The 26,035-nt window shown below is 43.3% G+C and overlaps 1 protein-coding gene across 4 annotated transcripts in view; it reads left to right on the top strand.

The window, feature by feature from the left end:
- LOC129698887 (receptor tyrosine-protein kinase erbB-4-like) overlaps positions 1-26,035 on the top strand; it is an 804,589-nt gene that overhangs the window by 544,306 nt on the left and 234,248 nt on the right. For all 4 annotated transcript variants that reach the window (XM_055638279.1, XM_055638280.1, XM_055638278.1 and 1 more), the window contains exons 9-13: positions 1,720-1,846; positions 4,969-5,042; positions 8,600-8,690; positions 15,172-15,371; positions 22,253-22,385. In XM_055638279.1, coding sequence (XP_055494254.1) covers positions 1,720-1,846; positions 4,969-5,042; positions 8,600-8,690; positions 15,172-15,371; positions 22,253-22,385 — 625 coding nt within the window. The remainder of the gene's footprint in view (positions 1-1,719; positions 1,847-4,968; positions 5,043-8,599; positions 8,691-15,171; positions 15,372-22,252; positions 22,386-26,035) is intronic.

Here is a 26,035-nt window from a genome sequence, read left to right as displayed (position 1 = left end):
GGTGGAAAGCTGATTCGGGTGCATTCACAATACCTACAATTTATTGTGGTCTTGGGCAGAACTGTTTCCAAACCAAGCTGTGATGCATCCAAATAGGATGGTTTCTATCGTGCTTCTGTTCAAATTGGTAAGAGCCATTCCCTTTAAAAATCCATTTAAAATCCAACTCATTTTTCTTGAAACTACTCACACCCTGTCAGGGTACATAAGGTTCAGGAGCCACCTAACTGAGCCATTCCTTGTGCCTGATCTATGAAGAATTCAGTCATCCATGTGTTAACCCCACCTCTAACCTCAGTGGTCCCCAAAAGTCAGAGCTCAGAACACTGACATAGGTGGTCACAAAAACACGGGAAAATAAGAGCAGGTGCAGGCCACTTAGCCTCACAAGCCTGTCCCACCGTTCAGTCTGAATCATGGCTGTTCTCTTCCATGTCCCCTTTGTGCCAGATTGAAAGGCCCTCAGTTCCCTGAGGTTTCAATTATGTATGTACCTCTACTTTGAATACCTTATGTGACTGTGCCTCCACAACCCTCTGAGGTAGAGAATTCCAGAGATTCACCATCCTCTGCATGGGGAAATTCCTACCCATCTCAGTTTTGGATGACCAGCCTCAATCTTGTAACCATGGGTCCTCATTTGATCTCTCCAATTAGTGGAAACATCTACACTGCCATGCTCCCTCCGGATCTTATAAGCTTCAGTCCTCACTATTCCCAAATGCCAGGACTCTCACCCAGGACATTAGTGGCGATGATAAATTGGTCTTGTGACACTAATTTGAAAGGGTTGGAATGGCAAGAGAGGTTGAACTAAGCAGTGAGCCACTCATTAATTGCTAGTGCACCTTGCAAGTATGTGCACTGATGAGCAGGCACAGTGATAAGAAAACCTGGAGCTAACCCAAAGGTGGATCGATAAATTAAGTTAAATATTGTGCTAAAGGTATGAGCAAGGCAAAGTGATCAGCCCATCTCATGTTTAAGGCAGTTTAACCTAATTGAGGTAGCAGAGTGGTGAAATTGGTGACCGTACGTCTGGGCAAAGGAGGTGAAAACTGGACCAAGGTTCCTGCTTCCGAGAGCAACCAGTGAATGGCCAGCACATGACGTGGAGATCCACAGCCGATTGGATGACATGAAGAATTTTAGTGTAGATATGAAGGATACCTAAGCTTTTTTTGCAAAAAAATGACTTTTGGAGACACTAAAAGAAGAGGAAAATGCCAAGGACAGGAAATGTCAAATCAGCAGAGAAGAAGAATGAATTAAAATGCTTCAATTTAGACATTTGACAGCTTGAACAATAGCCTGGGAGCCCTGCTCGTACAGAATCATAACGCTAACGTGAAAATAAGGCAGGAAATCTGGAGGAAACTAGAAGGAAATTATGAATATAAACATAATAACTTAAACATTAGGATTTTGGAGATGCCCATCAGTGGGTGGCAAGTGGAGTTGTTACTTTGCAGCTGCAGAGACCCAGGTTCTATCCCGACCTCCAGTACTATGAAAATCCAGAGGGATGTTGTCTGCTTTCCTGAGGCAGTGTGATGTATAGATGGAGTCGATGGAGGGAAAGCTAGTTTGTCTGTGGGACTGGACTTCATCACAACTCTCTGCATTTTATTGCAATCTTGGACAGAGTAGTTGCCATACCAGTGAACCGTGTGTACAACACTGATCCATTAACACATCCTTCTTGATTTCCGTTCACAGCTTGTGATGGCATCGGAACTGGAAGTTTACAGTTGGCGAAAACTGTTGATTCGAGTAACATCGGAAAGTTCACAAACTGCACCAAGATCAATGGGAACCTAATTTTCCTCATAACCGGCATCGAGGGGTGAGCACAGGCCTCATTGTAGGGGTCACCAATGTTCAGCATAAGACAGAAACTATTAACAAAAATCCCAACAATTTGAGGCAAAGCTGACTTGAAAGGTGCAAAACGCAAGGCAGTTGTTGAGCAGGAGTCACTGTGGGTCACAGCTAAATGTGAGAAGTACAGAAAACTACACATGCTGAGTGTCAGAAATAAAAACAGAATGCTGGGAATTCTCAGCAAATCAGGCAGCATCTGTGGAGAAAGAAGCAGAGATAACATTTGCAGTGAATGACTCGTGAAGTAAAGAATCGATCACAAAAGATGTTGGTGGTCAGATCTTTCAAATTCACTGGAAAGGAATCTGTGACAGAGGGTAAAGTGGGTGAGCAGTGTCATCGGCTGTTTTATCAACTGTTGTTTTGCTTAATCTGGTTAATGTCTCACTTCCGTGCCTGGCTTCTTTTCCTCATTCCTGCGGTGGCTCTAGGAATAATCTCCCTGAATGTTTGATAAGGAGTTTTATCATTCCTTTCTTCGTATTGTCTTGGAGGAGGCTATTTGGACTATTGAATCTATGCCAACCCTCTGGGTACTGCCATTTCTCCATTTATTTCCTTTAACCTATACTATCTAACATGTCCATGAACTCCATCTGATCATAAACAATTTGGGGTAAGAGGGAAAGGAACTGGGAGAGGTATAGCAATGAGCTCCCCTTCAGTACTGAGCTCAGTACTGAGCTCAAACAAGAGGACATGACTTCAGAATTAAGGGACAGAAGTTTAAGGGTAACATGAGGGGGAACTTCTTTACTCAGAGAGTGGTAGCGGTGTGGAATGAGCTTCCAGTGGAAGTGGTGGAGGCAGGTTCGTTGGTATCATTTAAAAATAAATTGGATAGGCATATGGATGAGAAGAGAATGGAGGGTTATGGTATGAGTGCAGGCAGGTGGGACTAAGGGAAAAAAAGTTGTGTCGGCACGGACTTGTAGGGCCGAGATGGCCTGTTTCCATGCTGTAATTGTTATATGGTTATATGGTTATATGGTTAATGGTACAACCAGGGCTGAGGCTGTGACTTTCTGACAGTGGTTGAAACACTGCCAACTGAGCAGAGTTGGTGTCCCCTTATTGACTCGTGCTTCAGCTCTTAGACACACATCAGGAATGGTCGATACACAGCAGCACAACCGCTTTTATTTCCTTCAATAACGACAAAGCAATCTCAAGTACAACCACAGTGTAAGTTAAAAGCCCATTCTCTACCACATTCTCATTGAAATTGCATGTTTTCAGGTGGCAAAGGCTTCTATCAAGGGCTGTCTGAACATTCAAAGCTATTGATTACTTTTTTACAAGCGTTCTGAATGTACTGAAATGCACAATAGAAATAATTAACAAAAGTGCTTGAGATGTTTCCAGTGAATATGTTTCAAATCTAGCAGGTTGGCTGTTGAGGACAATTGCTTGACTGTGAAATCGCTTTAAAATTCCCCTGTATCTCACAATACTGGAACCAGGACAAGTTTGCCACCTGGTAATCTGGACATTATGCTACATTTGGAGATTGGCTAAGACTCAACAACCTCCAGCAATAGGCGTTTTGAATAGTTTAATGAATGTTGATTCTTAACTTTGCAGAAATGCACAAGAAATGATCAGGCCTGAGCCCACTGTTGTGAAGGGTGCATGTCAAGGGAGGTTGAATCACATGATTGATTCACTGGCAGTGTGCACTGGAAGAAGGGATTATCTTACACAATTGGGCTCCCAAAGCACCAAATGGCACAAGGGAGTGAGATATGGCACAAGGGAGGGAGGATAATAGAACTATTTACAAACAAACATAGCTCATTTAAATTAATTAAAATATTAATAGTAATTGAAACGACAAATATATGACAAACCATTTACTCTCAAGTAGCTTTTCCCTTTCAGTCAGTGGCACATGTGAAGTCGTTGAGGTTTAGGTGAGGGACCAGAAGGGAAGTGTATCCAGCCTTTCAAAGAGCTTTTCAAATAGCTGATCTATCAGATCTATATCGGTGAGACCAAGCGGAGGTTGGGCGATCGTTTCGCCGAACACCTCCGCTCGGTCCGCAATAACCAAGCTGACCTCCCGGTGGCTCAGCACTTCAACTCCCCCTCCCACTCCGTCTCCGACCTCTCTGTCCTGGGTCTCCTCCATGGCCACAGCGAGCAGCACCGGAAATTGGAGGAACAGCACCTCATATTCCGTTTGGGGAGTCTGCACCCCAGGGGCATGAACATCGAATTCTCCCAATTTTGTTAGTCCTTGCTGTCTCCTCCCCTTCCTCAGCCCCCCTGCTGTCTCCTCCCATCCCCCAGCCTTCTGGCTACTCCTCCTTTTCCCTTTCTTGTCCCCACCCACCCCCGCCCCCGATCAGTCTGAAGAAGGGTTTTGGCCCGAAACGTTGCCTATTTCCTTCGCTCCATAGATGCTGCTGCACCCGCTGAGTTTCTCCAGCTTTTTTGTGTAACCTTTTCAAATAGCTGTCCTTAGACTCAATTTGCCATTGTATGGGAAAGATCAGGATTGAGAGGTGGGATGCACTGGACACCTCTAGCACATTTTGCCTTGTTTGCTGCCTTGTGAGCTGGTATGAAAGTCAGCAGTGCTCTGACCAATACACAGTGCCCTGCTGAAGGACTCTCCACTGAAATGGCAGCACAAATTGGTCTAATGTCTCCCCTGTGGCTTGGTGTCACACCTTTGTTGACAGCATGGTGTGGAAGAGGAAGGAGCACTAAATAAGTACATTTTTGAAAAACAAGCATTTATTTTGAATGGGCGGTGAATAATGGACATCTCTAAGACTATACCCGAGATGGCTCCACAGGAATGTGACAAAATTAGAGTCACATTGCAGCAGGGAAATAGGTTCTTCATTCCATGCGAACCATCAGGCATCTTTTTGCTATCGCAACCTTATCCCAACCTATATTATTCTCCCCACATTCCCATCAATTCTCCAGCAGATTCTACAACTCACTGCCACACTACAGTGGCCAATAATGTAACAGCTCACACACATCTGGGATATTTGAAAGCTAATCTATCCTGGTGCTTTCAGAGCGCATTCACTGAAATCACTTTTCTTTCTATTTTTTTCTTTCCAGGGACCCCTATCATAATATCGAGGCTTTGGATCCAGATAAACTGAATGTCTTCCGGACAGTCCGAGAGATTACAGGTAGTGGAAACATAGCAATTTATAGACTTTCAGAGCACTTTGTGATGCAGTGAAACACCATTCACCAGAAAAAGTCATGTTTTTCTTGATGAACCCCATCAGGTCAATATTGTCCTCAATATATTGGGAAAGCATCTAATTGTTTGTTTAGTCCGTTGACTTTGCAACTTCTGAGTCCTTCTTTAATAACCAGTCAACAACCATATGGATGCATGGGTCATTTGCTTGATGATCCCACATTTTCTGGATTCTTTATTTTTTCATTAGATCTATGTGTTTGAGCGCTACTCCCTTGATCAATGCTATTGAGCTTACACATCTCCTTTGCTGCTAGAAAATGGTGTGTGCTATTCTACCTGACCAAGTTTTCGCGTTCAAGTCTGAAAAACGTGATCTCCTATCTAAATGGCGTCAATTTTGGAAAAAGGGAAGTACAACAGACTCTGGGGGGTCCGTGTTCATCAGTCTATGAAAGTAAGCATGCAGGTAGAGCAGGCAGTGAAGAAAGCGAATGGCATGTTGGCCTGTATAACAAGAGGAGTTGAGTATAGGACCAAAGAGGTCCTTCTGCAGTTGTACAGGGCCCTAGTGAGACCACACCTGGAGTATTGTGTGCAGTTTTTGTCCCCTAATTTGAGGAAGGACATTCTTGCTATAGAGGTTTACAAGGTTAATTCCCGGGATGGTTGGACTGTCATATGCTGAGAGAATGGAGCGGCTGGGCTTGTACACTCTGGAGTTTAGAAGGATGAGAGGGAACCTTATTGAAACATATAAGATTGTTAAGCGTTTGGACACGCTAGAGGCAGGAAACATGTTCCCGATGTTGGGGGAGTCCAGAACCAGGGGCCACAGTTTAAGAATAAGGGGTAAGGGGACCATTTAGAACAGAGACAAGGAAACACTTTTTCTCACAGAAAGTTGTGAGTCTGTGGAATTCTCTGCCTCAGAGGGCGATAGAGGCTGGTTCTCTGGATACTTCCAAGAGAGAGACTCTTAAATATAGTGGAGTCAGGGGATATGGGGAGAAGGCAGGAACGGGGTACTGATTGGGGATGATCAGCCATGATCACATTGAATGGCAGTGTTGGCTCGAAGGGCCAAACGGCCTACTCCTGCACCTATTGTAAAAAAAAAGACCAACAATAGCTTCTTCCCAACAAACATCATGCTATTGAACACTACAAAAGGCAGCACAATGGCGCAGCAGTAGACTTATAGCACCAGAGATCCGGGTTCGAACCTGACCATGGATGCTGTCTGTACACGTGGTGCTGTCTGTCTGCCTGTGACCTTGCAGGTTTTCTCTGGATGCTCAGGTTTCCTCCCACACTGCAAAAACCTACAGGTTTGCTGGTTAATTGGCTTTGATAAAATTGTAAAATTGTCTCTGTTGTGTAGGATAATGTTAGTGTATGAGGTGATCACTGGTCAGCAGGGTCTCAGTGGGCCAAAGAGCCCGTTTCTGCCCTGTATTTCTAAAGTCTAAAGGGCCTGTTCCACTTGGCCGTCATTCGCGCGCCATTTACGCGACCTGCTAGCGTGTGGGTAGTGCGTGGGAAGCGAGGGACGGGCGCATGGAGTGGTGTGGAGGAGTGTGGACTTCATCCTGCATGAAACCTTTGCACGTCACCGCCCTGTCGCGTAACAGATTGCCAAAGTGGGACAGGCCCAAGACCCTGGCGCAACACAACGTCTCACCTCCAACAGCAGCAGAAGCAGGCAAACGATCGCCGAGCTCGACCTGGGGCTCACGGCCGTTGCGGAACCGGATCTGCCCCCACTCCTACTCCCAGAGGGGGCCAAGACGATTGGAGATAGACACAAAATGCTGGAGTAACTCAGCGGGACCGGCAGCATCTCTGGAGAGAAGCAACGGGTGACATTTCGTGTCGAGACCCTTCTTCAGAATGAAGAAGAGTCTCGACCCGAACATCATCTGTTCCTTCTCTCCAGAGATGCTGCCGGTCCCGCTGAGTTACACCTGCATTTGGTGTCTATCTTCAAATGACGTCACGCTCTCCTGACGGCTGTGCGGACGTATGATGAAGCGCGACCGTCGCGCGTCAGTCACTACCGGCCTGTCGCGTAAATGACGGCCAAGTGGGACAGGCCCTTAAAGTGCAAACACCAGCAAAATGTTGAACTTCAAACCGTCTTGGTTGCACAAGGGACTTCAGGCTTTGTTTTGTTTTGTACTAATTTCTTTAAATTAATTGACATTATTTTTTTTGTTTTTTATGATGTTTTCTAATTAGTACTCTTTTTACAGACTGTTATGCTGCTACAAATAAGAATTTCATTGTTCTGTTTCTGTACATATAGCAATTACACATTCTTGACTCTTGACACTTCAAGCCCTTTCACTTTTATGCAACCACAGAAACATACCTCTTTGACTCAAGTGCAGCAGGAGCTGGTTCCTAATCTGGGAATAGCACACCACCTTAAGGGGGTTGGAGAATGCTGAACATTATAAGCGGGGCTTGAATGACATTGCATTAGTTTCATTAGGAAATTCTCAACCAAAAAAATCAAAATGTATCAGTTATGTGCACTTCCCAATTATGGGGCTACCAGTTGCCCTTATGAATATCTGGACAGACCCAACTCCTTAAAAGGAAAGGCAATGTCATGTGGGCAGAGTGCATATGTAATTAATTGTGAACAGTTGGGGTTTTGTTCAAATTGCTCAATAGCACTAAATATTCTCAGGTCAGGAACACGCCTTAGAGAATAAATCCACTATGTGTGGGAGATGTAATTGTATCCCCTCTGCAATTGACTTAAGAGTGTTGGTAAGCAAAACTGATGGGCCAGTAACAGGAAAACAGAGAGTCAAACTGCTGTCAAACTTAGCCAAACATGGAAATCATTCATTTCCACTAGTTAGAGATGATCTTTGATTAACTCCCAGAAAAGATGAGGAAATCAGATTCAGTTCTAATTTTCAAAAGAGAGTTGTACAGACACTTGAAACATAATAATCTGTGGGTCACTGAGAGAGACTGGGGAGGGGGAGGGGAGGGGTAGGGGGTGTGATTGGATGGATCTTTGCAGTAGCACAATGGGCTGGATTAACCTCCCTCGACAGTGCAACATCCAGTGGTTCTGTTCAGCACAACTGTAAAACGCCCTTCGCTTCATTGATTTTCTTTGAGACATACAGTATGGATGGGAATGTAGGAACAATGCACCACAATGCAACATAATATACATATAATCAGATGTATGTGGCAACACAAAGGGGAATTGCCTTCCCCAACTGCTGCAACATTTTATATATTCACTGAGCTTACAATGGCACTGACACCCATTCACATTTCCAGACACTTTTCAAGTCTTGTATCACTGAACTCCACTGACTTCTAATCCATCTGCTGTCGTCAACACTGTGACCCTGTTATCGACAAGATAGTGAATTGTAAGCAGAATTACTTTGAGGGAAAGTAGAAGAGATATGCCAAATACTACATTTTATTGGTGCTGCCTAGTCGAGGAACAATATCTCCTGAACAATGCAATGATTTTGCTTTTTGATGGGATTTTCTCACAAGGTTTTTTGAATATTCAGTCATGGCCAAGAAATATGACGGACTTCAACGTGTTTGCTAATCTGGTAACAATAGGAGGCCGAAGTCTGTACAGGTAAGCAAGATATTTGTTAATTATATAAACTTCTGGGTATTACTGGGCTAAGCAATCCCAAAGTGTGCTTTAATCCCGTTCTATTATTGAGTTAAATGAGTTCAATAAATCTATTCATCTGTTTAAAATTACCATGAAAATTGTTACCACATGAACAAAGTCATCCTTATTCACATGAAATCCCAGCCCAATACTCAGTAGTTGGATATCAAATGTGGACAATGATGCTGAACATATATTTTAGCAGGAAACTAAAATAAATGTCCACCGCTTAGAATTTGTCAAGCTATAGTACATTCGGGAAAGCTGTCTTGGATTTCCCCTCCATTGAAAAAAACCTTGCTCATAACTAATGAGAGTTCCCGACCTGAAACAGTGACCCCCCATTTCTCTCTCCGCAGTTACTGCCTGGCCTGCTGAATGTTTCTAGAATTTACTGCTTTTGTCTCAGGTCTCAAGCATCTGCTCTATTTTTTATGTTTATTGTCAGTATCAACAGTTTGTGTTTTGATACAGCATAGAGCTTTTTCAATAATGTTTCAACACCAAACAGCCCATAAAGTTAAAGTGGCCACAGGCATTTTATGGGTTGATGTATATTCAATTCCTTTGGGTGAGGTCGACTCATTTTTATTTCTGACTCGCATACAAAATTGAGGCACCTTCATCTCCCTTAGGAAATCAAATAGAAAGTGCACTATTTTTTATTTCAGAGATCACCCATACTGCAACAATATCCTGTAGTCAGTGCCACACTCTGAATCCTTTGCACATTTAGTTCTAAAGAATCCATGGGGTGGTTCAGTGCTTGGGGCAGACATTACCCTGGGCTACCCTACATGTTATCAGTAATACACAGCAACATCTCAGCCACTGGGAACCTCACCATGGAAATAACTCAGGAAGTGATTGGTTAGCTGATGCCATGAGTTTTTAAGTGAAGGGGGGAAAAGGAGGATGTTTTGGTGGGGTTTGTGGTGAGGGTGGGTGGGCTGTTGCAAAGAATCCTACAGATTTGTTGGCTCAGAAACACATGTGATAGAGCAGGAAATGGTCCTTCAGTTAGGCAGTGGAGTGAGAGAGTGTTTGTTAATTGGGTTGCTTGTATTGCTATAATCCATCCTTGGTCAAGACCACTAAACAAGCAACATACTCACATGTGTGCGAACTATTTTGCATCTCAGGCTCAATTCCACAATGGGATTAAATTTAAAAAGTGAAGGATAATGTGTAGCATTAGAACCCTTGGTGCAGATGAAGTAACTCTTACCTCAGGAACATCAAGCTCAGAGGTCACTAACCTTTCGGTGCTTACAATCAAAACAAGGTTACGAGCACAGCTGAAGGTCAATTTGGTTGTTAACAGTAAAGATCTTATGTCTTATATCTTATGGGCCTGTCCAAGTTACGTGACTTTTTTGGCGACTGCCGGCACCCATCATAGGTCATTGCATATCGCCGAAAATTTTCAACATGTTGAAAATTCAGTGGCGACCAGAACAAGGTACAACTCTTTTGGGCGACTACTCACGACCATACAGGCTTCATGTTGCCGGGATGTCACCTGTATGGTCATGAATAGTCTCCTCAGTCGCCCAAAGAGTCGTAGCGTCTTTCTGGTCACCGTTGGATTTTCAACACGCTGAAAATTTCCGGCGACCTGCAACGACCAATGGCCAGTCGCCGAAAAAGTTGCGTGAGTGGGACAGGCCCATAAGGAATACTTGTGTCTGTGTTCACAACAGGATGTGTCTGTATAAATGTATCATGTTGCAATGACACGCTCACTTTCGAGGGCACACAAGCATCCTCTGGGCAATGTTATTCAACTATTTTTTTACATGCAAGCCTGTGGGAAGAGAAACCTCTTGCTGATAACTGTTCTATTGATTGTGAGGAAAGTAATCTAAATTACCCCACAATCAAATTAGTCCATAGAATATTATGCCTGTGTCAAGCATTTGGGAAGTAATGTAATTCCATTAAGATTGTGGAATGAGGAGACATAAAAGGTACATCTTGGATTTGTTAATATTAAATCCTGGCAGTATTAATAATTCCAAGGCAACGTAAATCATGAGAGGAAGAGCGGGGGGGGGGGGAGATTGGCAAGCTTTTGAACATTTCATATTCTGCTATTCCCAATGGAAGGATACCAGCAATCAGACAGGATCAATTGACACAAGAATTAAGTCTTCATCTCCAAAGGGTCACTTGCCAGTCACTTTCAAAAACCACAGCTTTGAGTAGGTAATTACACGTTGGTAAACCGGCCAACAGGATGAAATCATGACATTGTCCCAACACACAAACACCCTGGTGAACTGCGTCTGATATCAAAATGACATGTTGCCTTTTGGAAATGCCCTGAGCTGTTGCATACTGTTAAAGTAATGATGCAGACACCAAATGATGAGGGGGAGTCGTGTGGCTGAAGCATCAACACAATATGTATTTTCTTACTCAATTCTATTAATTACAGTACTTACTTTAATTGCAGGGTTTTTTCAGCATTTCTCAAAGGACTGGGTGCAAGATCACACCATGTACATCCAGCTTTGTCTCAATTATTCCCCATGGGCTTGTGGATCCTGCCGTTTTACACAATCAATGTCACATACACTATTGGGAGTGAAATGCTTTCATTTGACAGGGACTTCCTCCCAGAACCCAGCCCCCAACGCAAAACAAAACAGACAAAAGAGTGTGCTTTTGATGCCAAGTTGCTTTTGACAACGGCTCACAACCCCACAACTAGAACATCTGAGCAAAAGAGCCTCTTACGGGAGCAGCAGACACATGGGACACTCCTCTCCCACTCATACTCACACACCCTCCTATCTTGCACATAAGGTGCCGTTCCTTCAATGTCATTCAGTCACGGTAACCCCTTACACAGTTGAGGGAGAATCTTCACCATATGGTCTACAGTGATTATAGAAAATAATATAACTTAACCTTCTCAGTGTAACAACGTTGTGGTAGATAATAATGGCTGCGTCAGCAATATGTCCACCCTCAGAATAAACTACAAGGGGATAGTGCAATGGGTGGGTTCTTCATTCAGTCCAAAAAATCTGGGACATGAAATGAGTTGGGTGTTGTCATGCTGCAGAGATTAGGTGAGAGTCTATCCTGTTCCTAATGTGTCCTTGGCACGCAACCATTCACTTGCGTGTCCTTGGCATGCAAATTACGCGACCTCGTCGTTGTATTGAGGCACATGGGCATCGTGTGGCCATGCGGGGCCGGTCCCACTGAGATGCGCGGAGGGGTATGTAGTTATGCGCGATATCGCGCGGCACTCCGAAATTTTGTCGCGAACAAAATCTTCGAAAAGTAGCGCGACGCAACGTCTCACCTCCAACAGCAGCAGAAGCAGGCAAACGATCGCCGAGCTCAGCCTGGGGCTCACGGCCGTTGCGGTCCAGATCCGCCCCCACTTCTTCTCCCACAGCGGGGCCAAGAAAATTAAAGATAGACACAAAATGCAAGACTAACTCAGCGGGACCGGCAGTACCTCTAGAGAGAAGCAATGGGTGACGTTTCATAGAAACATAGCAACATAGAAAATAGGTGCAGGAGGAGGCCATTCGGACCTTCGAGCCAGCACCGCCATTCATTGTGATCATGGCTGTTCGTCCCCTATCAATAACCCGTGCCTGCCTTCTCCCCATATCCCTTAACTCCACTAGCCCCTAGAGCTCTATCTAACTTTCTTTTAAATCCATCCAGTGATTTGGCCTCCACTGCCCTATGTGGCAGGGAATTCCATAAATTCACAACTCTCTGGGTGAAAAAATGTTTTCTCACCTCAGTCTTAAATGACCTGCCCTTTATTCTAAGACTGTGGCCCCTGGTTCTGGACTCGCCCAACATTGGAAACATTTTTCCTGCATCTAGCTTGTCCAGTCCTTTTATAATTTTATATGTTTCTATAAGATCCTTCTAATCTCCAGTGCCTAGTCTTTTCAATCTTTCCTCATTTGACAGTCCCGCCATCCCAGGGATCAATCTCGTGAACCTATGCTGCACTGCCTCAATCACAAGGATGTCCTTCATCAAATTAGGAGACCAAAACTGTACACAATACTCCAGATGTGGTCTCACCAGAACCATATACAACTGCAGAAGAACCTCTTTACTCCTATACAGAAATCCTCTTGTTATGAAGGCCAACATTCCATTAGCTTTCTTCACTGCCTGCTGTACCTGTAAGCCAACTTTCAGTGACCGGTGTACAAGGACACCCAGGACTCGCTGTACCTCCCCCTTACCTAACCTAACCCCATTGAGATAATAATCTGACCCCTTGTTTTTTCCGCCAAAGTGGATAACCTCACATTTATCTATATTATACTGCATCTACCATGCATCTGCCCACTCACTCAACCTGTCCAGGTCACCCTGCAACCTCCTAACATCCTCTTCACAGTTCACACTGCCACCCAGCTTTGTGTCATCCGCAAACTTGCTACTGTTGCTCCTAATTCCCTCTTCCAAATCATTAATATATATGGTAAACAGTTGCAGCCCCAACATTAAAAGCACACTCTTTTGTCTGTTTTGTTTTGCGTTGGGGGCTGGGTTCTGGGAGGAAGTCCCAGTCAACACGAGCGGCACGCCACTCGCCACTGCCTGCCATTCTGAAAAGGACCCGTTCACTACTACTCTTTGCTTCTGGTCTGCCAACCAATTTTCTATCTATGTCAACACCCTACCCCCAATACCATGTGCTCTAATTTTAGTCACCATTCTCCCGTGCGGGACCTTATCAAAGGCTTTCTGAAAGTCTAGATACACTACATCCACTGGCACCCCTTCATCCATTTTACTTGTCACATCCTCAAAAAATTCCAGAAGATTAGTCAAGCATGATTTCCCTTTCATAAATCCATGTTGACTTGGACTAATCCTTTTACTGATATCCAAATGCCCCATTATTACCTCTTTAATAATTGACTCCAGCCTCTTTCCCACCACCTCATCAGGCTGACTGGCCTGTAATTCCTTGTTTTCTCTCTCGCTCCTTTCTTGAAAAGTGGGATAATATTAGCTATCCTCCAATCCACAGGAACTGATCCTGAATCTATTGAACATTGGAAAATGATCACCAATGTGTCCACTATTTCTAGAGCCACCTCCCTGAGGACCCTGGGATGCAGACCATCAGGTCCAGGGGATTTATCATCCTTCAGTCCCATTAGCCTACCCCATACTATTTCTCGCCTAATGAACATTTCTTTCAGTTCCTCTACCCCCTTAGATCCTCTGTCCTCCAGTACCTGGGAGATTATGTCTTCCTTAGTGAAGACAGATCCGAAGTAACTATTCAACTCTTCTGCCATTTCCTTGTTCCCCATAATAATTTCACCCATGTCTGCCTTCAAGGAACCCACATTTGACTTTGCTACTCTTTTTCCCTTAACATATCTAAAGAAGCTTTTACTGTCCTTCTTTATATTCCTGGCCAGCTTCCCTTCGTACTTCATCTTTTTAGCCCGTATTGCCTGTTTTGTTTCCTTCTGTTGTCCTATGAAAGTTTCCCAATCCTCCGGCTTCCGGCTACTCTTTGCTGTGTTATACATCTTTTCTTTTAGTTTTATTCTATCCCTAATTTCTCTTGTCAGCCACGGTTGCCTCCTACTCCCCTTAGAATCTTTCTTCCTTTTTCGAATGAAATGATCCTGCGTCTTCTGGATTATGCCCAGAAATTCCTGCCATTGTTGTTCCACTGTCATTCCTGCTTGGATCCCTTTCCAGTCTATTTGGCCAACTCCCCTCTCATGCCTTCATAGTCCCCTTTGTTCAACTGCATCACTGCCACTTCCGATTTAACCTTCTTCTCAAATTGCAGATTAAAACTAATCATATTATGATCACTACCTCCAAGCGGTTCCTTTACCTCTAGTTCTCTTATCAAATCTGGTTCATTGGCCAACACTAAATCCAGAATTGCCTTTTCTCTGGTCGGCACCATTACAAGCTGCTCTAAGAATCCATCTCTGAGGCATTTCGGGTCAAGACCCTTCTTACAGACTGAAGAAGAGTCTCAACATGAAACATCATCCATTCCTTCTCTACAGAGATGGTGCCGGTCCCGTTCAGTTACTCCTACATTTTGTGTCCATCTTCAAATGACGTCACACACTCCAGACGGCCGTGCGGGCGCATGAAATCGTGTGCGACCTTCGCGGGACTGTCGCGCCTCAATGTGACCACGGGTCGCATAATTAGCATGCCAAGGACACGTAAGTGGGACAAGGGCTTAAGTCCACAATATATTCAGAAGTGTCACATTAGGGCACCTGTGGCTGAGACTTGCCGAGACTCAGATGACATGGGATGATCACTGCCAGACAGTGCTGTAGCTGAAGGCAGGGCCTCTATCCAAATTTGGAAAGTGTTGCACCAAGCATTAACCAAAGAGCAGCAGGCCTGTGGTCTCATCATTTAACTTTGCTTTTTTTTCCTCACGCAGCGGGATCTCCCTGCTGATTCTAAAGCAGCAGTGGGTAACGTCCCTCCATTTCCAGTCGCTGATGGAAATAAGTGCGGGCAACGTGTACGTGTCTGACAACCCCAACTTGTGCTACTATCATACTGTCAACTGGACAGTCCTCTTCAGGACCAGCATGCAGAAACCAGTCATAAAGAACAACAGAAACTCACAGAACTGCAGTAAGTAGCAGCATGCAGGGCACTGCAGATGCTGAAATTTTGCGTGGAATAAACGTGCTGGAGTAACTCAGCAGTTCCAGCTGCATCTCTGGAGGACATAGATAGGCTGTGACTTAAGTCTGAAGAAGGGTCCCTATTCAAAACATTGCCTCTTCATGTCCTCCGAAGATGATGCCTGACTCGCTGATGTACTCCAGCAATTTGTGTTCTACTTCCTGAAAGTGTGTTGATTGTCTCCTAAATATAATTTTTTGGGCTATAAGAATACAGTCAATCAAAATGGGAGTGAGCAGTTGGCCTGTAGAGTGAGCGGACCTGCTACCTGTTTCCATACTGTATGACATGATGACACAAAGAGTAAAAACAATGGCATGGGCATTTTGGGCCAATGGTCCTGTTTCTGTGCTGTATGAATCTATGAATCTATATAGAGACATATACAATGCATTCAGATAGTATTCAGACCCCTTCACTTCTTCCACATTTTGAAACGTTACAGCCTTATTTTAAAATGGATTAAATTCATTTTTTTATTATCAATCTAACACACAATACCCCAGAATGAAGAAGTGAAAACAGGTGTTAAGAAATGTTTGCAAAGTAATTAAAAAGAATTAACTGAAATATCACATTTACATAAGTATTCAGACACTTTGCTATGACACTAAAAATTGAGTGTCATAGCAAAATTAGGTTCATCCTGTTTCCATTGATTATCCTTGAGATGTTTCTACAACTTGATTGGAGTCCACCAGTGGTAAATTAAATTGATTGTACATGATTTGGAAAGGCACACACCTTCTATATAAGGTCCCACAGTTGACAGTGTATGTCAGAGCAAAAACCAAGCCATGAAGATGAAGGAATTGTCCGTAGACCTCCAAGACAGGATTGTGTCAAGACACAGATCTGGGGAAGGGTATAAAACTATTTCTGCAGCATTTCAGGTCCCAAACAGCACAGTGGCCTCCGTCATTCTGAAATGGAAGAACTTTGGAACTACCAGGACTTTCATAGAGCTGGCCGCCCAGTCAAACTGAGCAATCAGGGGAGAAGGGCCTTGGTCAGGAAGGTGACCAAGAACCCGATGGTCACTCTGACAGTGCTCCAGAGTTTCTCTGTGGAGATGGGAGAACCTTCCAGGACAACTATATCTGCAGCACTCCACCAATCAGGCCTTTATGGTAGTGTCCAGACAGAAGCCACTCAGTAAGAGGCACATGACAGCCCGCTTGGAGTTTGGCAACAGGATTCTCTGGTCTGATGAAACCAAAATTGAACTTGTTGGCCTGAATGCCAAGCGTCACGTCTGGAGGAAACCAGGCACCGCTCATCACCTGGCCAATACCATACCTACGGTGAAGCACGGTGGTGGTAGCAGCATGCTGTGGGGATGTTTTTCAGCGTCAGGAACTGGGAGACTAGTCATGATCAAGGGAAAGATGAATGGAGCAAAGTACAGAGAGATCCTTGATGAAAACCTGCTCCAGAGCATTCAGGACCTCAGGCTGGGGCGGAGGTTCACCTTCCAACAGAGCAACGACCCTAAGCACACAGCCAAGATCAGGCAGGAGTGGCTTAGTGACTAGTCTGTGAATGTCCTTGAGTGGCCCAGCCAGATCCCGGACTTGAACCCGATCGAACATCTCTGGACTGACCTGAAAATAGCTGTGCATCGATGCTCCCCATCCAACCTGACAGAGCTTGAGAGGATCTGCAGAGAAGAATGGGAGAAATTACCCAAATACAGGTGTGCCAAGCTTGTAGCGTCATACCCAAGAAGATTTGAGGCTGTAATCGCTGCCAAAGGTGCCTCAACAAAGTACCGAGTAAAGGGTCTGAATACTTATGTAAATGTGATATTTCAGTTATTTCTTTTAATTACTTTGCAAAAATTTCTAAACACCCATTTTCACATTTTTATTATGTGGTATTGTGTGTAGATTGATGATAAAAAAAATGAATTTAATACATTTTAGAATAAGGCTGTAACGTAGCAAAATGTGGAAAAATGAAGGGGTCTTAATACTTTCTGAATGCACTGTTTAGTGGGGTCTCTATGTGACACATGTGGGGTTGTGAGTTTGTTGAAGAACATTCTGTCACATTATAATAGTTTCTATGATGCCCAATTCAATAGCTTTAATGGATAAGAGCCAACACTGTTGGCAATCATCAATTGTTAAAAAACTATCCTGAGACACATCAGGCATGAACCTCTGTGGTCATTGTAACTGAGCATGGGATTAACATGTACACACATAGCAAAGGAAATTTGAAGTAATGTTGTTGAGGACGAGTTCATGAAGTTCACAACTGGGCTTTACCATTTTTACAATTTTCCTGCAACAAAGAAGAAATTCAAGTCAAAATTAAGCAGTATATTTAAAACTAAGTAATGTGTTGCTTTCGAATTATTCCTTTTCTTTGTGTCTGTTTGCAATGTGAAACATCAGACGAATGCACTTGATCACATGAGAGATTCTTCTATGAGTCTATGAACACTCCCAAGTCATCCTACCTGTTAATCAGCAGCAGATGTTTGTGCTAGTTCCATGGAAATGCAGGGAGTAAGTACAGTGATAACTGCTGCTCGTGTATGTGTATATATGTACACAATGTACACACATACATACACAACCAGGCACTCCCTAACTTACATAAGGTTTATGTTCCATGAACCCATACGTAAATCCGATTTTATGGAAGTCAAAATCACCGACTGTGTCTGTACCTACTGAGTGTATTAACTGTCCCCTGCGTCCAAGGCACTTCCTGCAGCACACAGCCTTCTGGGTAAGCACCACTGCCATTGCCAAGTTGATTCCGATGTAAACTTGAGTGATTGTACAGTGTAGTGGAAATTACAAACTGCCTTGATTGCACTAGGGCCCGATTACAGAATTGTTTACGTAAGTGCGAGTTTATGTAAGTCGCCTATTGCATAAATCAAGAAGTGCGTAAAAGTAGTCGGTAAATTCCCAAAGTAATTAATAGTTAAAATGTTTAACCTTGTGATGTAGTTAGTGATATAGACCCTGCAAATTGATCACAGTTTAAGTTGAAACAGATACCAGTCCTCTGTTGAACTTGGATTTGGAATACAAAGGACATGAATAAATTAAGATATTTCATTACACGACATCAAATATAAAGCCAATGCCTTACATGGAATATCTACAGCACTGATCTAACTAATCCATCATAAATCTTCTCTTTTACAATCTAACTCATCTCAACCTTTCAGCTGATCGTTTGCATTCCCTTTCATCTCATGTACTCATCTGAATTCCTTTGGAAACCATCTGCTTGTCCCAGTCACTTCCTATCATCAGAAATTCTCCATTCTAATAACTCCGTGAATAAAGACAAATTGATTGTAACCACTAGTATTTATGGATCCTTTGGCTTTAGATGCTCTGCATATATGCCTGCACTAAACCCTATTTATAAATGCCTATCAGATACTGTCTTCGAAAGTAAACATTCTCAGTTTGTTCTATCTTTCTTTCTGACCCAGTACCAATGTTTTAAGTATTTTTTCTGCCCTTTTCTTATATGTAATTTTGACAGTCTTCATCCAGCACCAAATGAATTACTAAAACAAAAAATCTGCAGAATCCAGAAATCTGAATTAAAAACTGAGAATGTAAGAAATTCTCAGCTATTTTGCTGAAAATCTGAAATATAAACTAAATCACTGCAAACCCTCAGCAGGCCAGGCAGCATCTGCGGAGAGAGAAAAAGAGTAGTTTCAGATCTGAGACCATTTTAAACAATAACATGGTCCTCTTTCCACAAATGCTGTCCGATCTGCTGAGTGCTTAGAATGCTTTCTATTTAACCTGTAACCCTATTGTGCTTTATCACATTTTATCTCTTATTTTCCAAAGAATAGATAAATGCTCAGCTTTTCCTATCAAAGCGTCATCTCACATTTATCAGTGTCAACGTTCATGACACTATGCTGCATTGCCTATACATTTTCCGCTTTATACATGTGTTTATCAGTCTTAGTGTACACCACTCCAACTCCTACCTGTCTACCCTGTAACTGAAAGCAGATTACTTTCTGCTTTCCCATTCTGCTGAAATCTGGACAAAGACATTGCGGATCAGCTTAGAAGAAGAAATCCCTGCCTGGAGTACCTGTTGCTCTGTGCGTTGGCAACGAGTGACTTACACACACTGAGTGATGGAGCAGGAAGGTACATGTGCCACACATTTAATATTCGGAGTGAGCAATGGCAGGGAAAGGTGTCAGGAAGATCAACCCCAGGATGATCCGCCCATAAGGTGAAGCATTATTATGTTAGGAGAAGAGTAGAATATTTTTGTGATACCTATGGCAGTTTCGACTGAGTGACTGATCACAATATCAAAAAGCAGTGCTGAGATGAAAACTATGCCATGTTTTCTTAAGACAGACAGAGGGAGAGAATGAGCAAGAGGTCAACAATGCAAACAGTGTGGAGGGAAGGGAAGAATATTGTTACAAATTAATACTTAGCGAAAGAAGGTATGATGCAGGCATTGGTGCTCAGGTAAAATATATTGAATATGTTAACGATTCAGAAAGGAAGTGCTGATATGATGAAGGTACTAAAGTCCTAAATAAAATGTATTCCAGTCTCTTATGAAAAACAGTGAGAAATAGTGGTCTTCTGTTTGCCTTTAGCCACACCTGATGGACTAGAAGAGTGCTAATTTGGAAATGTTGTTCGATGCAGGGAGATAGGGATTGATTGGAAAAATAGGAACAACTACAGCCTGCTCAGCCTGACACTGGGGATGAACAAACTGTTGGGAAAATCCAGAGGAATGGCAAATGTCAGCTCTTTGAGGTTAGCCAAGGACAGTCAGCATGGATTTATTAATACGTTCCCCAATCAAATTAATGATTTGGAAAGGTGATAAAGTGGGTTAATGCTACATCTGATGTAAGTACATGGTTTAAGCAAGGCTTTTGACAAAGTCTTGTCTGGCAGAACGATCAGATAAGCTAATTCTCGTGGCATACGAGGAAAGGGGAACGCAAGGTTGAGGTTTTTTTTGGTAACAAAGGATATTCGCAGGACAAGGAACAAAAGAAGTGAGAATTTAAGGATGTAAGCAGTGGATTCTGCAACAGTCATTGCTAGCTCCTTTCCTCTCTGCAGTATCCAGAATGTAAAGGCCAGGATTAAGAAGTCAGCCAATGATACTTACCTTGCAACATGGGTGGTAGCAAGAGGAGTGCTCGGCTAAAGATGGATATCGGTGGACTGGTTAGGTGGGAATAAGAGTGACAAATGGTACTCAGTCCGGAGAAGTGTGAGATAATATAAGGGTATAAACAGGAAACTGAAAGGTTTTGAGAAAGAAAAGGACGGATGTGTGTGTGTCCATAGATCCCAGAATGTAATGGGACAGGTAGACAGAGTGAAAAAGGAGGCAGAGAAAATATTTGTCTTCATTGGCTAAGGATGTAGTGTGTAAGGACAGAACGCATCTGGCAGAATTTTATATATAAAAACTAGTTGGGCCACAGCTGGAGATTTGCGTGCAGTTTTAGTCACACATTACAGGATGGATGTGGTGGTACCACAGAGGTCGGAGAGAAGGGTTATGAAGGGATAGTGAGTGAGAGAGTTATGTCCAAGCTGTAGATGTTTCATTTAGAGCAAAGGAAGTTGAGGGGAGATTAGCTAAAATTAGGGGAGGATTTGACAAGGTGAAAGGAAAGAACATATTTCCCCTCACGGTAGGTTGTTAACAATGGACGGCAGATTAAAGGGTTAAAAAAGAATTGAGGAAATATATTTTGCACCAAAGAGAGGTGTGCGTCGGGAGCTCGCTGCCTGTGAGACCAATGGGGCAGCCAATCTTATCATATCCAGGAATGATCAGAGTAAACACGAGAAGTGTAACCGAGAGGGCTACATGCTGAGAGCTGGCCAGTGGGACTCGTTTAATTATCTTCTTGACTAGTTCAGTTTAGTTTATTGTCACATGTACCCAGGTACAGTGAAATGCTTTTGTTGCATGCTAACCAGTCAGCAGAAAGGCAATACATGATTACAATCGATCCATTTACACTGTATAGATACATGATAAGGGACAAGAATGGCAAATTATACATTTCTATGAACAAAAAGCAAAGTGCTAGAGCAACTCAGCAGATCAGGCAGCATCAATAGAGGGAATAGACAGACGTGTTTTGGTGCGTGAGTTTTCTTCAGACTGAACCAAGGCCATTAGGATTGTAAACTCTTATCTCACCAGGGATTAATTTACTGTACCAACCTACTGTTGTGTTGTGTCTATTTAAAATTGTTGTTTTTTTTGGGGGGGGGTGGGGTGGGGGGGTTCTCACCGATATGTAATTACCGATTCTGTTCTATTCTGTTTCGTAGCTTTTTGCACATTCGCAGGCATTGCCACTTTTCATTTCACGGCACATCTCGTATGCATATGTGACAAATAAACTGAACTTGATTCCTTCTACAGATACTGCCTGGCCTGCTGAGTTAATTGGGTGCAATGTTTTATTTCTCAAGATTGCAACTTCTGCAGTTTCTCGTGTCTCTAGTAAATTTCTATGTTTGTAATTAAAAAAAATAATTGGCAGCAAACCTGAGAGCTTTGTTTGTGGGAATGCAAACTTCACTTTCATCATTGTGGTTATGGCATGTTAATATGTGGCTTTATTAAATCAACAGTAATCCTATGAAGCCCATGGTCCTGCCTTTGGAATGGAATGCTATTTAATGGAATGCTTTGAGGAGAGACAAGCTGTGCAGGTGTCTTGGCGCTGGTTGCTGGGGGTTATTTTAAGGTTGACTGTCATGGGTGGTGCAACTAAGCTTGTTTACTGAGAAACATTTTTATTCCTTGCCCAGCTTCCGACAGGATGATATGTGATGTCTTGTGTTCCGATGATGGATGTTGGGGTCCCGGACCAAACCAGTGCCTATCCTGCAGATTCTTCCGCAGGGGCAGGACCTGCATTGAATCTTGTAACCTTGATGATGGGTAAGTCTGAAAAACACATTAATTCTGCCTCAGTTCCTCAGTGTAAAACAGCATTTTATTTTGTCATTTTTCCCCATTCTCTTCTCAATATTTATGCATAGTTGGTGAGAAAAAAATATTATTTCCCAATTTTGACATGGAGTCATACAGCAAGGAAACAGGCCCTTCAGCCCATTGCGTATGCTGTTCATCAAGCACCCATTGACAACAATCTTATTTTATTCTTCCTGTATTTTAAAGAACGTCTTTGGTCTTCAGTTTCTGACTTCCACCTATACTAGAGAAATTGACTGCAAATATTTAACTTGACAACTTTTGAGGTGTGGGCACCCTGGGGAAAATCAGGCACTCACAGTAGGAGCTGAGTGTCCCGAGTAGAACCCAGGTCACAGGAGCTGCTAGGCAGCAGTTGTACCAGTTATGCCAGTGTGCTACCTTATTCCTAATGTAATAAAAAGTAACTGCAAATGTTGTTTTATACCAAAGATAGACACAAAATGCTGGAGTAACTCAGTGGGTCAGGCAACATGTCTGGAAACAATGGATAGGTGACATTTTGGGTCAGGACCCTTCAGACTGATTGTGTTGGAGGGGAACGGGGGGGGAGGGGGAGGAGGAGAACTTAAATTAAGAAAAGACCAGGACAAATCAGGACAAGCAACAGATGATGACTTCGGGCAGGGTGGTTCCTGATAGGTCAATTGTGGACTAGGGACAGTGTGATGCCATCAGGGACACATCGTTATGAACAGTGGAATTGGTTAAACAGAGGGGGAGCAGTGAGAGAGGGTCCTTTTCATTAAATTTTGTCTGTTCAATTGCAAATTCTCCTCAAGGTATGCCCACTTTGAAGCAGTTCTGCTTTCTCCAATGGGAGTTCCGCAAGACCCTCTCTCACGGCTTCCCAGTTTAACCAGTTCCCCAGTTTGCAATGATGCATCTCTGTTGAGATCACACAGTCAACAATTGGCCTATCAGAGAATTACCCTGCCCAATGTCACCTGTTGCCGGCCCTGATATGTTCTAGAAACATAGAAACATAGAAATTAGGTGCAGGAGTAGGCCATTCGGCCCTTCGAGCCTGCACCGCCATTCAATATGATCATGGCTGATCATCCAACTCAGTATCCCGTACCTGCCTTCTCTCCATACCCCCTGATCCCCTTAGCCACAAGGGCCACATCTAACTCCCTCTTAAATATAGCCAATGAACTGGCCTCAACTACCCTCTGTGGCAGAGAGTTCCAGAGATTCACCACTCTCTGCGTGAAAAAAGTTCTTCTCATCTCGGTTTTAAAGGATTTCCCCTTTATCCTTAAGCTGTGACCCCTTGTCCTGGACTTCCCTAACATCGGGAACAATCTTCCTGCATCTAGCCTGTCCAACCCCTTAAGAATTTTGTAAGTTTCTATAAGATCCCCTCTCAATCTTCTAAATTCTAGAGAGTATAAACCAAGTCTATCCAGTCTTTCTTCATAAGACAGTCTGACATCCCAGGAATCAGTCTGGTGAACCGTCTCTGCACTCCCTCTATGGCAATAATGTCCTTCCTCAGATTTGGAGACCAAAACTGTACGCAATACTCCAGGTGTGGTCTCACCAAGACCCTGTACAACTGCAGTAGAACCTCTCTGCTCCTATACTCAAATCCTTTTGCAATGAAAGCTAACATACCATTCGCTTTCTTTACTGCCTGCTGCACCTGCACGCCTACCTTCAATGACTGGTGTACCATGACACCCAGGTCTCGCTGCATCTCCCCCTTTCCCAATCGGCCACCATTTAGATAATAGTCTGCTTTCCTATTTTTGCCACCAAAATGGATAACCTCACATTTATCCACATTATACTGCATCTGCCAAACATTTGCCCACTCACCCAGCCTATCCAAGTCACCCTGCAGTCTCCTAGCATCCTCCTCACAGCTAACACTGCCCCCCCAGCTTAGTGTCATCCGCAAACTTGGAGATATTGCCTTAAATTCCCTCATCCAGATCATTAATATATATTGTAAATAGCTGGGGTCCCAGTACTGAGCCTTGGGGTACCCCACTAGTCACTGCCTGCCATTGTGAAAAGGACCTGTTTACTCCTACTCTTTGCTTCCTGTTTGCCAGCCAGTTCTCTATCCACATCAATACTGAACCCCCAATGCCTTGTGCTTTAAGTTTGTATACTAATTTCTTATGTGGGACCTTGTCGAAAGCCTTCTGGAAGTCCAGATACACCACATCCACTGGTTCTCCCCTATCCACGCTACTAGTTACATCCTCGAAAAATTCTATAAGATTCGTCAGACATGATTTACCTTTCGTAAATCCATGCTGACTTTGTCCAATGATTTCACCACTTTCCAAATGTGCTGCTATCCCATCTTTAATAACTGACTCTAGCAGTTTCCCCACTACCGATGTTAGACTAACTGGTCTGTAATTCCCCATTTTCTCTCTCCCTCCCTTCTTAAAAAGTGGGGTTACGTTTGCTACCCGCCAATCTTCAGGAACTACTCCAGAATCTAAAGAGTTTTGAAAGATTATTACTAATGCATCCACTATTTCTGGAGCTACTTCCTTAAGTACTCTGGGATGCAGCCTATCTGGTCCTGGGGATTTATCGGCCTTTAATCCATTCAATTTACCCAACACCACTTCCCGGCTAACCTGGATTTCACTCAATTCCTCCAACTCCTTTGACCCGCGGTCCCCTGCTATTTCCAGCAAATTATTTATGTCTTCCTTAGTGAAGACGGAACCAAAGTAGTTATTCAATTGGTCCGCCATATCCTTGTTCCCCATGATCAACTCCCCTGTTTCTGACTGCAAGGGACCTACATTTGTTTTAACTAATCTCTTTCTTTTCACATATCTATAAAAACTTTTGCAGTCAGTTTTTATGTTCCCTGCCAGTTTCTTTCATATTCTATTTTTCCTTTCCTAATTAAGCCCTTTGTCCTCCTCTGCTGGTCTTTGAATTTCTCCCAGTCCTCTGGTATGCTGCTTTTTCTGGCTAATTTGTACGCATCATCCTTCGCTTTGATACTATCCCTGATTTCCCTTGTTATCCATGGATGTACTACCTTCCCTGATTTATTCTTTTGCCAAACTGGGATGAACAATTTTTGTAGTTCATCCATGCAGTCTTTAAATGTCTTCCATTGCATATCCACCGTCAACCCTTTCATTCTGGTCTTTCCTTGCTTCCAGTTCCTTCACCCCCTACAATCAGTCTGAAAAGGGTCCTTGACCGAAACGTCACCTATCCATTTTCTCCAGCGATGCTGCCTGCATTACTCCAGCATTTTGTGTCTATCTTTGCTACCTTATTCCTTCTTGTTTTACCTAAATGAGGCTTGTACAGCTTGACAAAATTCCTAAATTGTGGATGGATTATTTCCAATTATCAAACTGTTTGATGACAATCCCTTAATTATGAAAGGAAAACAATTGACAATTTAAGGATGGTGAATTTAGAAGTACAGGTGCACAACCTTTAATCCGACAGCCTTGGGACCAGACACTTTTCGTAATTCAGAATTTGTCGGCCTTCGGAATGGAAATTTTGTAGCGTAGATTGTAATGGCTGGCTCAGTGGTAGAGTGCTCGGCTCAAATCCGCAAGGTCACGAGTTTGCGCCTTGATCCCGGCAGTTAC

Source organism: Leucoraja erinacea, chromosome 7 (assembly GCF_028641065.1).
Source record: "Leucoraja erinacea ecotype New England chromosome 7, Leri_hhj_1, whole genome shotgun sequence".
In the NCBI taxonomy this organism is placed as follows: domain Eukaryota; kingdom Metazoa; phylum Chordata; class Chondrichthyes; order Rajiformes; family Rajidae; genus Leucoraja; species Leucoraja erinaceus.
This window is presented reverse-complemented; position numbering and strand designations above follow the sequence as displayed.